Source organism: Pseudophryne corroboree, chromosome 2 (assembly GCF_028390025.1).
Source record: "Pseudophryne corroboree isolate aPseCor3 chromosome 2, aPseCor3.hap2, whole genome shotgun sequence".
Taxonomy (NCBI): Eukaryota; Metazoa; Chordata; class Amphibia; order Anura; family Myobatrachidae; genus Pseudophryne; species Pseudophryne corroboree.
Genome location: NC_086445.1, coordinates 862,979,585 through 862,997,306, shown reverse-complemented (window position 1 = coordinate 862,997,306; position 17,722 = coordinate 862,979,585). Strand labels below are relative to the sequence as shown.

The 17,722-nt window shown below is 46.6% G+C and overlaps 1 protein-coding gene across 7 annotated transcripts in view; it reads left to right on the top strand.

The window, feature by feature from the left end:
• SPECC1 (sperm antigen with calponin homology and coiled-coil domains 1) overlaps positions 1–17,722 on the top strand; it is a 1,059,948-nt gene that overhangs the window by 153,214 nt on the left and 889,012 nt on the right. For all 7 annotated transcript variants that reach the window (XM_063955878.1, XM_063955877.1, XM_063955880.1 and 4 more), the window contains exon 2: positions 5,096–5,245. In XM_063955878.1, the coding sequence (XP_063811948.1) occupies positions 5,099–5,245 (147 nt within the window). In that variant the 5' untranslated portion in view covers positions 5,096–5,098. The remainder of the gene's footprint in view (positions 1–5,095; positions 5,246–17,722) is intronic.

Below are 17,722 nucleotides of genomic sequence, written 5' to 3'. Positions count from 1 at the left end.
CAACTGAAATATGTTGATGCTGTCAGGTCGACTTGGAAAAGGGTTGACATGCTTCTTTTATTTTTTGGGGTGTCTTTTTTCCAGAAAATGACCAGGAACCCCAATTAGTGCACAGTGTCCCACAATCAACAATGTGAACTGCTCAACTGTCAACTGGCAGTGTCTGATAACTTATATACAGAGGCTGAATATTCCAGAGCAGTGGTTCTCAAACTCAGTTCTCAGGACCTTAAACAGTTCATGTTTTCCTTGTCACCTAGAGGGTGCACTGTGTATCACCAACTGTCGCATTTTAAAAATTCACAGGTGACCTGAAAAACATCAACTGTGTAGGGGCTGAGGACCGAGTTTGAGATCCGGTGTTGTAGAATGATTGCAGAGTCAACACCTAGTAAATTCATGCTCCTTATGGTTAAGTTCTCTATTGATACCCCTTTTACACCTACGAACACGGGTCGCAGCCGGGAGCCTGACACGGGAGCTGCCCCCTGCTGCGACCCGTGCTCGGTCCCTTTCCCATCAGCAGTCACAACCCGGCATATGCCGGGTTGGTGACGCTTCTAGCTACACGGCAGGGGCGGCGCAGGGAGATCACATGATCTCCCAGCGCCGCCCATCCATACAGTGTAAACGGGAGCCGTGTCGCATCGACACGGCTCCCGTTTACACTACACCCTACCCGGATCATTCCCGTGTCCTACCCAGGTAAATAGCCGGGTAGGATTCACGGGTCACTTGATCCGGGTTTACCCTTTTCCACTTGCCAAAAACACGGGTAAATGCGCGCCCCCGTGCATTTACCCGTGTTTTTTGAGCTAGTGGAAAAGGGGTATAATTGAGTGTATCCATTATCTCAAGAACTAGAGACAATAAAAAAAAAAAAAATACTTTAATTTTTTAATTCGGCAACCCCAAAATACCCTTAATCCATGCAGATATGCTTGGCAACTAAACAAACTTTCCTTTTTGTTGGGCTGCTTAACTACACATTGCACCTACTAAGGCCTTTTTCAGAGGCATATCTGTGGGAGGCAACGCAGTTGGCAGCTGCCTGGCTCCTGCTCCGTAGAGGGCCACTTCTCCTCCTGTTCAGTGACACAATTCAATTAATAGCTATCTCTTTCTTCCTCCCTGTACTTTACAGGTCACACCCTCTTTATTTTACAGTAGATATGCCCAGTATTGGAACCCACAACCTATTACACTGGAAGCAGACACCTTACTGATCAAACTATTTGCTCCTGTATAGGAATCATGAGAATTCTAACTATTGAAGTGACTTCTCTGACTATTACAAGTAGAACTCTCATGCTTCCTGTTTCCAGTGTAATCCTGGGTATGACACTTGTAAACTTAATGTCAGAGAAATAATCAGCATTGTAAATGACTGAGCAGATCTATGTATTGTGTGGCTGCACGCTGCATAGATTTGCCTAGTTGCAATGGTTTTGAACTGACAATTCTAATCTGCAGGCTTGCTATGCAGGAGCAAATAGTTATATCAGTAAGGTGTCTGCATTCAGTTTAACAGGCTCTAATCCTGGGTATGACTGCTAAGAAATGTGTGATTTAAAATAAATGACAGTGAAGTGTGTGTGTGTGTGTGTGTGTGTGTGTGTGTGTGTGTGTGTGTGTGTGTGTGTGTGTGTGTGGTAATGTCCTGAGAACGGAGCTGAGGCTCCGAAAACAATTGACTCCAATACAATAAGTTGTGCATTTACTTTAGTCTCTGAGTGCCTGCATTCTTTGGAGTGGATGTCTATATAACATGCGGTGCACCTGAGCAGATGGAGTGGCTTCTATGAGTGCCGGCAGACTATATATATATATATATATATATATATATATATATATATATATATATATATATATATAATTTTTTTTTTCAGAACACTCGATATACACACATATATATTTTTATGTATATATAACACTGTATATGGGAGGCAATCACCAGGCTGTCTGTCGGGATCCCGGTGGTCACAATGCTGACACCGGAGTCCCAAAGGGCGGCAAATTGCCGCCGCCAGAATACAGATGCTACAGGCTTTTCTCCATCTAAGGGTGTCCAGCGTGACGAGGGGCATTCTAGCAGTCGTCCTGCTGCCAAAAAACTAGTAGCCAGGATCCCGCCGTCGGATTCATGACAGCCGGGATCCCAGCAGCCGGTAAAAAGTATGTATTCCATTTGATTTATATACAGTGGGGATTGAAAGTTTGGGCACCCCAGGCAAAAATTCATTTTAATGTGCAAAAAGAAGCCAAGGAAAGATGGAAAAATCTCCAAAAGGCATCAAATTACAGATTAGACATTCTTATAACATGTCAAAAAAAGTTTGATTTTATTTCCATCATTTACACTTTCAAGAGGGCAGAAAACAAAACATGGCGTCTGCAAAAGTTTGGGCACTCTGCAGAGTTAATACCTTGTACTGCCCCCTTTGGCAAGTATCATAGCTTGTAAACACTTTTTGTAGCCAGCCAAGAGTCTTTCAATTCTTGTTTGAGGTATCTTCGCCCATTCTTCCTTACAAAAGTCTTCCAGTTCTTTGAGATTCCTGGGCTGTCTGTGACGCACTGCTCTTTTAAGGTCTATCCATAGATTTTCAATTATGTTGAGGTCAGGAGATTGTGATTGCCATGGCAAAACCTTCAGTTTACGCCTCTTAATGTAATCCACCGTGGATTTTGAGGTGTGTTTAGGATCATTATCCATTTGTAGAAGCCAGCCTCTCTTTAACTTCAGCTTTTTCACAGATGACATCAAGTTAGCGTCCAAAATTTGCTGGAATCTTATTTAATCCATTTTTCCTTCTACTCGTGAAATGTTCCCTGTGCCACTGGCTGCAATACAACCCCAAAGCATGATTGATCCACCCCCATGCTTAACAGTAGGACAGAGGTTCTTTTCATTAAATTCTGTGCCCTTCCTTCTCCAAACGTACCTTTGCTCATTCCGGACAAAAAGTTCTATTTTAACCTCATCGGTCCCCAGAACTTTATTCCAAAATGCATCAGGCTTGTCTATATGTTCATTTGCAAACTTCAAACGCTGATTTTTGTGGTGAGGACGTAGAAGAGGTTCTCTTCTGATGACTCTTCCATGAAGACCATATTTGTACAAGTATCTCTTTATAGTGGAATAGTGTACCACAACTCCAGTGTCTGCCAGATCTTCCTGGAGGGATCGTGCAGTCAAACGTGGATTTTGACTTGCTTTTCTCACAATCCTGCGAGTTGTTCTGTCTGATATTTTTCTTGGTCTTCCAGATCTTGCTTTAACTTCCACTGTTCCTGATGACTGCCATTTCTTAATTACATTCCGAACAGAGGATATGGGCATCTGATAACGCTTTGCTATCTTCTTATAGCCTTCTCCTGCTTTGTGTGCGTCAACTATTCTCAGTTTCAGTGTTCTACACAACTGCTTAGAGGAACCCATGGTGCTGATTGTTGGAGCAAGGTCAGATGAGTCTGGGCTTGTAAAACCTTTGAGATTGACATCACCTGGTCTTTCCAGACGATGATTGAGAACAATCCATGACACTGCCAGGTCTCAGCTGTCCAAAGGGGGCAGTACAAGGTATTAACTCTGCAGGGTGCCCAAACTTTTGCAGATGCCATTTTTTGTTTTCTGTTCTTTTGAAAGTGTAAATGATGGAAATAAAATCAAACTTTTTTTGACATGTTATAAGAATGTCTAATCTGTAATTTGATGCCTTTTGGAGATTTTTCCATCTTTCCTTGGCTTCTTTTTGCACATTAAAATGAATTTTTGCCTGGGGTGCCCAAACTTTCGATCCCCACTGTGTGTATATATATATATATATATATACCAATAGAAGAAATCATAGGCGGCACTCAGAGGCTTTGAAGTCAGTGAAAAACTATATTCGTGAGGTCACCTCACGCATATATTTTTTCACTGACTTCAAAGCCTCTGAGTGCCGCCTATGATTTCTTCTATTGGTACATGTCAGGGACAGGTTCCCTGGGGAGGGCACCGGAGCGAGGTACACCCTGAGGGGGAGGACTGGAGTGCCGGAGGTTATCTTCTATATATATGTATATATATATATATATATATATATATATATATATACACACATAGTAATATATATATAGGTCACCAATAGTTATCTTACCTCCGGGCAACTGGGATGAACTTGCGCTACTGTCCTTTTCTCTATATCAGGGTCAAGTCATGTACATCCCAACATGCCTTGCCCCTTATATCCAATTCTGCCCTGATCGACCGAATGGCTATTTGTGGTCTGAATGGCCTTTTGTGGTCCACAAATCTGTACTGTGCCTTGACAAAGAGTTATCTGCGTATATACTGTAGGTATAGGCATGTCAGGCCAGGGTATATGTTGAAAGGGGATGCAGTTAATTTGCCAGCAGTCGGGATCCCGGCGGTCAGGATACCGACGACGGAATCCCGAATGCTGACAAATACCAACAGCCGGCTCACAGGGTATATTCCCACTCGTTGGTGTTCACTAAACCCATAGAGTGGAAATAGAACATGTGGCGAGCCACCGAGCCCGCAGCGCGGCGAACGCAGCAATCCTGCAAGCCCACTCTTTGCGCTCGACCCTTTACCGGCATACTCACGGCCAAGATGCCGTTGTCGGAATACTGACGGCCGGAATCCTGACCGTCTGTAAATCATACTGAACCCGTTGAAATTTATACTTACATGAAGCCCCTCTGCTCGGGACCATAAGAAATATTGTGATATTTTTGTTTATACGTATCTATTATTCAGATGCACCCAGCTGATCTGAATATCTATGGAAGACTGAAAATATATTTTTTTACAATCATATAGAATGGGAATGTTTGTGATTGGTATTGGGGTATTAATATACATGTTATAAATTAGAATATCCATGCACAAGTCCATAGGACTTTCAGTAAAAGCCTAAATGGTTTTATTCTATCAGAGAATTAGAATTGTTTTGCTCTATCTTGCTTTATGCTGCCTATGGGTCATGCAGAATTACCAAACAGTCTATAATAATGCATGTATTATTAAATAAGTAGATATTTGCATTACCTGGCTAATGAATCTGATTTGTTGCCTCTGTAGGGGATGAAGAGCTCCGCACGTACTCAGAATGCACAGAACAAACAGGGGAGCCATGGGACTGAGAGAGCAAAAGCCATTCCCACCATTGCCTTTGGGATGAGGACCTCCAGGTCCACTAATTCACTTGCTTTTGAGTCTCGGCTAAGCAAGGTAAGAGCAGTGTCAGAGTGAGTAATGGTACCACTTCATGGTTCCGGTATGAATGGTTGACAATGTTAAGGTCTACACTCATTAGATCGACCACTATTGGTCGACATTGACATGGTCGACCTGGACTAATGGTCGACACATGAAAATGGTCGACACGTGAAAGGTGAAAAAAGTTCCCAGAAAGAAAATATTGTGAAAATGGTCGACACGTGAAATGTCGACACATGAAAATGTCGACATGAGTTTACACTTTTTTTTTTCTTTTTTGGGAACTTTACGATCCACGTGGACTACGATTGGGAACAGTAACCCGAAGCATGGCGAGCGAGGGGACGCGGTGCACTAATTGGGGTTCCCCGTCACTTTACGCAGAAAACGACTCCAAAAAAAGTTTTACAAAAATCATGTCAATCTTTTCATGTCGACCATTTTTCCATGTTGACCATGTCAATGTCGACCAATAGTGGTCGACCTAATGAGTGTCGACCTTAACATTGTCGACCATCTGACCGGATACCCCACTTCATTATGGAATAGTTGCATTTTCAGTAGCTCTTCTATGATATATTATTAGTATTCTACTTCTAAAGCACTGAAATATCAGGTAGCGCTGTACATAGGGGGGATCATGATCCAAACACAGAATGACAAGAAACATAATGTAAATATGGCTATGCCCCCCCCCCCACCTATGAATATGAGACACATGTATTCATAGTTTTTATTTACAGCTTTCCCAACTAAGAAGCATACATAAAGAAGAAACGGAGAGAGGGGCTCAGATGCAATATGCAGTATTTGCATATTTCATAAAGCGGTTGTAAAAATAGGATTTTAATACCTACCAGTAAATAATTTTATCCTAGTCCGTAGAGGATGCTGGGGACTCCAAAAGGACCATGGGGTATAGACGGGATCTGCAGGAGACATGGGCACTTTAAGACTTTAAATGGGTGTGAACTGGCTCCTCCCTCTATGCCCCTCCTCCAGACCTCAGTTATAGAAACTGTGCCCAGGGAGATGGACATTTCGAGGAAAAGGATTTTTATTAACTATAGGTGAGATACATACCAGCTCACACCACAACACACCGTACAACATGGCTTTTAAGAAATACCAGTTAACAGCATGAACCAAATATAGCAACAGGCTGAACATAACCGATAGACAACCTCTGTGTAACAGAAGCAATAACTATCAACACTACTGCAAAAACAGTCCGCACAGGGACGGGCGCCCAGCATCCTCTATGGACTAGGAGAAAAGGATTTACCGATAGGTATTAAAATGGGATGCAGTCAGTTTACCTCCAATCAAAATCCCGACGTTCAAAATCCCGACACCAATTGACCGATGGTCAAAATCCCGACAAGGTCAAAATACCGACACGGACAAAATACCGACATTTAAAATACCGACAAGGTCAAAATACCGACATGTAAAATGCCAACAGGTCAAAATACCGACATGAGTTTTTCATGATTTTTTTCATTGAAACCGACTTGTTCATACTTTACCATCCCAGTGGACCTGGAGGGGGAATATAATAGTGTGCCGAGCGCAGCGAGGCACGGTGCCAGAAGCATGGCGAGCGCAGCGAGCCATGCGAGGGGACGCGGTACACTTTATATGGTGTCCATGTTGATTTATGTCGACATACACACAAAAAAACATAAAAAATGCATGTCGGTATTTTGACCTGTCGGCATTTTACATGTCGGTATTTTGACCTTGTCGGTATTTTAAATGTCGGTATTTTGTCCGTGTCGGGATTTTGACCTTGTCGGGATTTTGATCATCGGTCAATTGGTGTCGGGATTTTGAACGTCGGGATTTTGATTGGAGGTATTTCATACCGATCCCATTAAAATCCTATTTCTCTAACGTCCTTGAGGATGCTGGGACTCCGTAAGGACCATGGGGAATAGACGGGCTCCGCAGGAGATAGGGCACTTTAAGAAAGCTTTGGATTCTGGGTGTGCACTGGCTCCTCCCTCTATGACCCTCCTCCAGACACTGTGCCCAGAGCAAGATGGGTGCACTGCAGAGAGCTCTCCAGAGTTCTCTGCCTAGAAGCATTTTTGTTTGGATTTTTTTTTTCTACCTTTTACTACTTTTTCACAGGGAGCACTGCTGGCAACAGGCTCCCTGCATCGAGGGACTGAGGAGAGAGGAGCAGACCTTCTTGTCAAGGATAGGTTCTGCTTCCTCGGCTACTGGACACCATTAGCTCCAGAAGGGGTGAACGCAGGTTCTTACTGGGCGTCCACCCCCGGAGCCGCGCCGCCGTTCTCCTCACAGAGCTAGAAGTACAGAAGACAGAAGTCGTCAGGCGGCAGAAGCCTTCAGCTTCACTAAGGTAACGCACAGCACTGCAGCTGTGCGTCATTGCTATCTTACACCTCACATACTCCGGTCACTGTAAGGGTGCAGGGCGCAGGGGGGGGCGCCCTGGGCAGCAATATATACCTTTTGCATGCCAAAAAGACTATATACATGTACAGGTGGGCTCTGTACATGTATATAAAAGAGCCCCCGCCATATTTTACTAAGTTTGAGCGGGACAGAAGCCCGCCGCCGAGGGGGCGGGGCTTCCCCCTCAGCACTCACCAGTGCCATTTTCTCTCCACAGCACTGTTGAGAGGAAGCTCCCCGGATTCTCCCCTGCTTACACACGGTGAAAGGGTGCTTAAAAGAGAGGGGGGGGGGGGGGGGGCACATAATTGTTGGTTTACATATTATACAGCTCTGCTGGGGAAAAACATTTTGTGTTGGTCTCCAGGGTTATTGCGCTGGGGTGTGTGCTGGCATACTCTCTCTCTGTCTCTCCAAAGGGCATTGACAGGGATACTGTCTTCAGAAAGGGGTTCCCTGTGTGTGTGTGTGAAGTGTGTCGGTACGCGTGTGTCGACATGTTTGACGAGGAAGGCTCGCTTAATGTGGAGGGGGGGTGCTTGAATGTCAGGTCGCCGTCGGCAACGCCGACACCGGAATGGGTGGATATGCTGAATGTCTTGAATGCAAATGTCAATCTGTTGCATAAAAGATTAGACAAGGCAGAAGCTAGGGATCAGTCAGGTAGCCAGTCCATGCCTGTCCCTGGGGCGCCAGGTCCTTCGGGGTCTCAGAAGCGCACCATATCCCAGATCGATGACACAGATAACGACACAGATACTGACTCTAGTGTCGACTATGAAGATGCAAAATTACAGCCAAAGGTGGCTAAGGGTATACGGTACATGATTATTGCCATTAAAGAGGTTTTGCATATTACTGAGGAACCCCCTGTGCCTGACACGAGGGTACACATGTATAAAGGGAAAAAGCCTGAAGTCACTTTTCCATCCTCATTTGAATTAAGTGACTTGTGCGGAAAGGCTTGGGAATCTCCGGATAGGAGACCACAAGTTCCCAAAAGGATTCTCATGGCGTATCCTTTTCCACAAACTGATAGGATACGCTGGGAATCTTCGCCAAAAGTTGACAAGGCGCTGACACGTTTGTCCAAAAAGGTGGCACTGCCTTCTCAGGATACGGCTTCCCTAAAGGAACCTGCTGATCGCAGGCAGGAAATTACCTTAAAGCACATTTACAATCATTCCGGTACTATTGCTCGACCGGCTATGGCGTCGGCCTGGGTTTGTAGTGCGGTTGTGGCATGGGCAGATTTCTTATCTACGGAAATTGACACCTTAGATAGGGACGCCATTCAAATGACCATAGAGCATATCAGAGATGCTGCCTTGTATATGAGGGATGCTCAGAGAGACATTTGTTTATTAAACTCCAGAATAAATGCTATGTCTATTTCTGCTAGGCGGCTCTTGTGGACCCGACAGTGGACGGGAGATGCCGATTCAAAGCGGCATATGGAGTCCTTGCCTTACAAAGGGGTGGAGTTGTTTGGAGACGGCCTCTCGGATCTTGTCTCTACGGCTACGGCTGGTAAGTCAAATTTCTTACCTTATGTCCCCCCGCAGCATACAAAAAAGGCACCTCATTATCAAATGCAGTCCTTTCGTTCCAATAAAAACAAGAAGGTACGTGGATCATCCTTTGTTGCCAGAGGGAAAGGCAGGGGAAAAAAGCTGCACACAGCTAGTTCCCAAGAGCAGAAGTCCTCCCCTGCGTCTGCAAAGTCCACCGCATGACGCTGGGGCTTTCCGAGGGGAGGCAGATCTGGTGGGGGCTCGTCTTTGATTTTTCAGCCACGCCTGGGTTCACTCGCAGGTGGATCCCTGGGAATTAGAGATTGTTTCTCAGGGATACAGGCTGGAATTCGAAGACTTGCCTCCGCGCCGATTTTTCAAATCGGCTCTGCCGGCTTCCCCGTCAGAGAGGGAGTTAGTGTTGGCAGCAATCCAAAAATTGTATATTCAACAGGTGATTGTCACAGTTCCTCATCTCCAGCAAGGAAAGGGATATTACTCAACCCTGTTTGTGGTCCCGAAACCGGACGGTTCGGTCAGACCAATTTTAAACCTGAAATCTCTGAACCTGTACTTGAAGAGGTTCAAGTTCAAAATGGAATCACTCGGGGCGGTCATCGCCAGCCTGGAGGGGGGGATTGGATGGTGTCCCTGGACATAAAGGATGCTTACCTTCATGTTCCGATATTCCCCCCGCATCAGGCGTTCCTGAGATTTGCAGTGCAGGACTGTCACTACCAATTTCAGACGTTGCCGTTTGGGCTTTCCACGGCCCCGAGAATTTTCACCAAGGTAATGGCGGAAATGATGGTGCTCCTGCGCAGGCAGGGGGTCACAATTATCCCATACTTGGACGATCTCCTCATAAAGGCGAGATCTCGGGAGAGGTTGCTGGACAGCGTGTCTCTGTCCATGAAGACGTTGCAGATACACGGCTAGATTCTCAATATACCGAAGTCCCAGCTAGTCCCTACAACGCGTCTGACCTTTTTGGGGCTAATTCTAGACACAGACCAGAAAAAGGTTTTTCTTCCGATCGAAAAGGTTCAGGAACTCATAGCCATGGTCAGGAACCTATTAAAACCAAAAAAAGTTTCAGTGCATCATTGCACGCGGGTCCTGGGGAAGATGGTGGCCTCCTACGAGGCCATCCCTTTCGGCAGGTTCCATGCGAGGACTTTTCAATGGGACCTCTTGGACAAGTGGTCCGGGTCCCATTTACAAATGCATCAAAGGATCACCCTGTCTCCCAGGACCAGGGTATCTCTCCTGTGGTGGCTGAACAGTGCTCACCTACTAGAAGGTCGCAGGTTCGGCATTCAGGACTGGGTCCTGGTGACCACGGACGCAAGCCTCCGAGGCTGGGGAGCAGTGACACTGGGATGAAATTTTCAAGGTCTCTGGTCAAGCCTAGAGTCTTGTCTCCACATCAACGTCCTGGAGTTGAGGGCCATATACAACGCCCTGCGTAAAGCGGAGGAATTGCTTCGGAGAAAACCGGTTCTGATTCAGTCAGACAATGTCACGGCAGTGGCTCATATTAACCGCCAAGGCGGAACAAGGAGCAGAATGGCCATGACAGAAGCGACCAGGATTCTACGCTGGGCGGAAGGCCATGTAAGCGCGCTGTCAGCGGTGTTCATCCCGGGGGTGGACAACTGGGAGGCGGACTTCCTCAGCAGGCACGACCTGCATACGGGAGAATGGGGACTTCATCAAGAAGTCTTCACACAGATCACGGATCGTTGGGGACTGCCTCAAATCGACATGATGGCATCCCGTCTCAACAAAAAGCTAAAGCGGTATTGCGCCAGGTCAAGGGACCCTCAGGCGGTAGCGGTAGACGCTCTGGTGACACCTTGGGTGTTAAGATCGGTCTATGTGTTTCCTCCTCTTCCTCTCATACCCAAGGTGTTGAGAATAATACGAAGAAGCAGGGTCAGAACAATACTCATTGTTCCGAATTGGCCACGGAGGACTTGGTATCCGGAGCTGCAAGAGTTGCTCACAGGGGATCTGTGGCCTCTTCCTCTAAGGCAGGACCTGCTGCGGCAGGGGCCCTGTCTGTTCCAAGACTTACCGCGGCTGCGTTTGACGGCATGGCGGTTGAACGCCGGATCCTAGCGGAAAAAGGGATTCCGGAGGAAGTCATTCCCACCCTGATCAAGGCTAGGAAAGACGTGACGTTAAAACATTATCACCGTATATGGCGGAAATATGTTTCTTGGTGTGAGGCCAGAGCTGCTCATACGGAGGAGTTCCATTTGGGCCGTCTACTTCTCTTCCTTCAAACAGGAGTGACTTTGGGCCTAAAATTAGGGTCCATAAAGGTCCAGATTTCGGCCTTATCCATTTTCTTTCAAAGAGAATTGGCCTCTATTCCTGAAGTACAGACCTTTGTGAAGGGAGTGCTGCATATTCAGCCTCCCTTTGTGCCTCCGGTGGCGCCTTGGGATCTAAACGTGGTGTTACGTTTCCTCAAGTCACCTTGGTTTGAACCACTCAAAACTGTGGAGTTGAAATACCTCATGTGGAAAGTGGTCATGTTGTTGGCGTTCGCTTCGGCAAGACGTGTTTCCGAATTGGCGGCTTTATCACATAAAAGCCCATACTTGGTTTTTCACGTGGATAGGGCAGAGTTGAGGACTCGCCCTCACTTTCTGCCAAAAGTGGTCTCATCGTTTCATGTGAACCAACCTATTGTCGTGTCTGTGGCTACACGGGACTTGGAGGATTCCGAGTCCCTGGATGTAGTCAGGGCTTTGAAGATTTATGTGACCAGAATGGCTAGGATCAGGAAGACTGAAGCTTTGTTCGTTCTGTATGCTGGCGCTCCTGCTTCAAAGCAGACTATTGCTCGCTGGATCTGTAACACGATTCAGCAGGCGCATTCTACGGCAGGATTGCAGTTACCGAAATCGGTTAAGGGACACTCCACTAGGAAAGTGGGCTCTTCTTGGGCGGCTGCCCGAGGGGTCTCGGCATTACAGTTGTGCCGAGCAGCTACTTGGTCGGGGACAAACACCTTTGCAAAGTTCTATAAGTTTGATACCCTGGCTGAGGAGGACCTCCTGTTTGCTCAATTGGTGCTGCAGAGTCATCCGCACTCTCTCGCCCGTTTGGGAGCTTTGGTATAATCCCCATGGTCCTTACGGAGTCCCCAGCATCCTCAAGGACGTTAGAGAAAATAAGATTTTACTTACCGGTAAATCTATTTCTCGTAGTCCGTAGAGGATGCTGGGCGCCCGTCCCTAGTGCGGACTTCTTCTGCGAGACTTGTATATAGTTATTGCTTACATAAGGGTTATGTTATAGTTTTTCGGTGGAACCGTGGCTATGTTGTTGTTCATACTGTTAACTGGGTAAGTTTATCACAAGTTATACGGTGTGATTGGTGTGGCTGGTATGAATCTCGCCCTTAGATTTACAAAAATCCTTCCTCGTACTGTCCATCTCCTCTGGGCACAGTTTCCCTAACTGAGGTCTGGAGGAGGGGCATAGAGGGAGGAGCCAGTGCACACCCAGAGTCCAAAGCTTTCTTAAAGTGCCCTATCTCCTGCGGAGCCCGTCTATTCCCCATGGTCCTTACGGAGTCCCAGCATCCTCTACGGACTACGAGAAAAAGATTTACCGGTAAGTAAAATCTTATTTTTCTCATACGTCCTAGAGGATGCTGGGGACTCCAAAAGGACCATGGGGTTTATACCAAAGCTCCAGACTGGGCGGAAGAGTGCGGACGACTCTGCAGCACCGATTGAGCAAACATGAGGTCCTCATCAGCCAGGATATCAAACTTGTAGAACTTAGCCAAAGTGTTTGAATCCAACCAAGTAGCTGTTCGGCAAAGTTGAAGCGCCGAGACTCCTCAGGCAGCCGCCCAAGATGAGCCCACCTTCCTGGTAGAATGGGCCTTCACTGACTTCGGTAACGGCAATCCAGCCGTAGAATGAGCATGTTGAATCGTATTACAGATCCAGCGTGCAATAGTCTGCTTGGAAGCAGGAGCCCAATTTTTGTTGGGAGCATATAGGGCAAACAGAGCTTCTGATTTCCTAATCTGAGCCGTTCTGGCGACATAAATTTTCAAAGCTCTGACTACATCGAGAGACTTTGAATCCGCCAAGGCTTCCGTAGCAATAGGCACCACAATAGGTTGATTTATGTGAAACGAAGAAACCACCTTTGGCAGAAATTGTTGACGAGTTCTCAACTCCGCTCTATCCACATGGAAGATCAAATAGGGGCTCTTGTGCGACAAAGCCGCTAATTCCGACACCCGCCTTGCGGAAGCCAAAAGCATGACCACTTTCCAAGTGAGAAATTTCAACTCAACCTTTCGCAAAGGTTCAAACCAGTGTGACATAAGAAATTGCAACACCACGTCAAGGTCCCATGGTGCCACAGGTGCACAAACGGAGGTTGGATGTGCAGTACTCCTTTCACGAAAGTCTGAACCTCTGGAAGGGCGGACAATTTTTTTTGAAAGAAAATAGATAAGGCCGAAATCTGCACTTCTATGGATCCTAATTGTAGGCCTGCATCCACACCTGCCTGCAAAAAATGGAGAAAACGACCCAGCTGAAATTCTTCCGTAGGAGCCTTCTTGGATTCACACCAAGACACATACTTTCTCCAAATACGGTGATAATGCTTCGCCGTAACCTCCTTTCTAGCCTTAAGCAGAGTGGGGATGACTTCTCTGGGAATACCTTTGCGAGCTAGGATTTGGCGTTCAACCTCCACGCCGTCAAACGCAACCGCGGTAAGTCCTGGAACACGCACGGCCCTTGCAGTAACAGATCCTCTCTCAGAGGAAGAGGCCAGGGATCTCCTATGAGCAGTTCCTGAAGATCCGGATACCAGGCCCTCCGTGTGAGTATCGCCTGAACCCTTGTTCTTCTTATGATCCTTATCACTTTTGGAATGAGTGGAAGTGGAGGGAACACATATACCGACTGAAACACCCACGGAGTTACCAGGGCGTCCACTGCACTGGCTTGAGGGTCCCTCGACCTGGAACAATATCTCTGAAGCTTCTTGTTGAGGCGAGACGCCATCATGTCTATTTGAGGAATTCCCCAACGACTTGTCACTTCTGCAAAAACCTCTTGATGAAGACCCCACTCTCCTGGATGGAGATCGTGTCTGCTGAGGAAATCTGCTTCCCAGTTGTCCACGCCCAGAAGGAAAACCGCTGACAGAGCGCTTACAAGTTTTTCCGCCCAGTGGAGAACTTTTGTGGCCTCCGCCATCGCCGCTCTGCTCTTTGTTCCACCTTGGTGGTTTATGTACGTCACTGCTGTTAAGTTGTCCGACTGAATCAGGACAGGCAGACCGCGAAGAATATATATATATATATATATATATATAGAAAAATTCACCCAGCGCCAGCTGATGATATTTAAATATCTGCAGCCTCTAAAGTGGGTTTACTCTTCCCACAATAGATGAAACAAACAACCAAAGTTTTTCCCACGAATGGGAAAAGATAGAGGCGCTGATATTAAAATATTGTTAATAAATACACCATATACCAATATATATAATTTTTGGTTTATTATTCAAATCTAATAAAAAGATTATTTTTGTTATTACCGGCCGGTAAATATAATAAAATATATTCCACTATTTAAACAATCATATGCATAAAAATCAGAAAATTAAAAAAACTTGTTGATTAATGAATAAAAATCTGCAGTATAAAGTGTCCTTTAGAGTTGTCAGGTATCCAAATATTAATGGTTTGTTTCACCTGTACGTGAGCTCAATATTGTTATTATAGTCAATCTTCCCGTCCGCTGGTGGCAGTTCCTTTATATGCGGACATATCAGGAGGTCAGGTATAGATGTTTAGCTTATAGGTGTTTAAAAGTTGCCAAAGAATAATACTGGCTCACCAAATAGTGTTTAGTTAATATTTAACTGAGGTGAAGCAGTCTCTTAATCAGTATATCATGGAGGGAACAAAGATTTTCTTTATACGAGGGGCTATTTAGCTGATGATATAAGAGCTTTTCAGCAATATTTCCAATGGGGCGAGGTGTAATAATGAGTGCTCACCTCGTTCTCTGTGTTAGGCTACACGCCGCACATGGACTGTGCGGCCGGCACTGCTGCAAGCGCTTCTCTTTCCCCAGGCGGCTTCGTAACTTGTTCCCTCTGTGCTTTGTGTCGGGCTACACGCCGCACGTGGACTGCACAAAAGGCACTACTGCAGGTGCCACTCTCTCCTTGGATACCCGATAGCTTTCAGGGCATACAGATCGGATTGATCTCCTCAGTATAATCGAATGAAAAAAGCCGACTTGTAATAAATAATTAAGAAGGTTTACGCGTTTCTCCGCCTTCAAATCAGATCGGCGGCTTCCTTAACAGGCTTCCTGTTAAGTTGTCCGACTGAATCAGGACAGGCAGACCGCGAAGAAGGTGTTCCGCTTGTAGAAGGCCGTTGTAGATGGCTCTTAATTCCAGAACGTTTATGTGCAGACAAGCTTCCTGGCATGACCATTTTCCCTGGAAAGTTTTTCCCTGTGTGACTGCTCCCCAGCCCCGGAGGCTTGCATCCGTGGTCACCAGGACCCAATCCTGGACCCCGAACCTGCGTCCCTCTTGGAGGTGAGAACTTTGAAGCCACCACAGGAGAGATATTCTGGTCCTGGAAGATAGGCTTATTTTCCGGTGCATGTGCAGGTGAGACCCGGACCACTTGTCCAACAGGTCCCACTGAAACACCCAGGCATGAAACCTGCCAAATGGAATGGCTTCGTAGGTTGCAACCATCTTCCCCAGCACCCGAGTGCATTGATGAATCGACACCCTTGCCGGTTTCAGTATCTCCTTGACCATGTTCTGGATTTCCAGAGCTTTTTCAGCTGGGAGAAACGCTCTCTGCAGTTCCGTGTCCAGGATCATGCCCAAGAAAGACAGTCGTGTTGTCTGAGTGAACTGTGACTTTGGCAAATTTAGGATCCAACCATGTTGTTGCAGAACTGTCAGGGAGAGCGCAACGTTTCTTAGCAACTGCTCTTTTGATCTCACCTTTATCAGGAGATCGTCCAAGTACGGGATAATTGTGACACCCTGCTTGCGTAGGAGCACCAGCCTTTGGTGAAAACCATTACTTTCACCATTACTTTGGTGAAAACCCTCGGAGCCGTGGAAAGACCAAACGGCAACGTCTGAAATTGGTAATGACAATCCTGGACAGCAAACCTCAAGAAAGCTTGATGTGGAGGATATATTGGGACATGTAAGTAGGCATCTTTGATGTCGACTGACACCATAAAATCCCCCCCTTCCAGACTGGAGATCACTGCTCGAAGAGATTCCATCTTGAACTTGAAACTTTTCAAATATAGATTGAGGGATTTTAGATTCAGGATCCGGCTTTGGTACGACAAACAGGCTCGCATAAAACCCTTCTCCCCGTTGTGACGGGGGTACGGTGACAATGACACGCTGTTGACACAGCTTTTGTATCGCAGCGCACACTACTTCCCTTTCTGGCAGAGAAACTGGCAAGGCTGATTTGAAAAATCCGTGTGGGGGCACGTCTTGAAACTCCAGTTTGTACCCTTGGGACACTATTTCTAACACCCAAGGATCCAGGCCCGAGTGAGGCCAGACCTGACTGAAAAGTCGGAGACGTGCCCCCACCGGTACGGACTCCCGTAGAGGAGACCCAGTGTCATGCGTTGGACTTGGTAGAAGCCGGGGAGGACTTCTGCTCCTGGGAACCTGCCACAACAGGCGACCTTTTTCCCCTTCCTCTACCTTTAGAGGCAAGGAAGGACGACCCTCTTCCTTTTTTGTATTTATTGGGCCGAAAGGACTGCATCTGATAGTGAGGCACCTTTTTCTGTTGTGCAGGGACATAAGGAAGAAATGATGACTTACCCGCGGTAGCCGTAGACACCAGATCAGCGAGGCCATCACCAAACAAGACACCTTTATACGGGAGAGCCTCCATAGCTTTCTTAGAGTCGGCATCAACATTCCATTGATGAATCCACAGTGCTCTCCTGGCCGAGACTGCCATGGCATTGGCCCTTGATCCCAAGAGGCCAATATCCCTCGCCGCATCCTTTAGGTAAGCTGCAGCGTCCCTGATATAACCGAGAGTCAAAAGAATACTGTCCCTATCCAGGGTATCCATGTCAGATGCCAAGTTATCTGCCCACTTAACAATAGCACTACTCACCCATGCCGACGTCACGGCAGGTCTGAGCAGCGCACCCGTAGTGACATAAATGGATTTTAAGGTAGTTTCCTGCTTACGAGCCGCAGGGACCTTTAGGGCAGCCGTGTCAGGAGACGGAAGCGCCACCTTTTTGGACAGCCGTGACAGAGGCTTGTCCACATTGGGGGATGACTCCCACTTCTCCCTGTCCTCAGAGGGGAATGGATATGCCATCAGAATTCTCTTGGGAATCTGCCAGCTTTTGCCAGGAGATTCCCAAGCTTTTTCAAAAAGAGTGTTCAGCTCATGAGAGGGGGGAAACGTCACCTCAGGTTTTTTACCCTTATAGAAACAAACCCTTGTATCAGG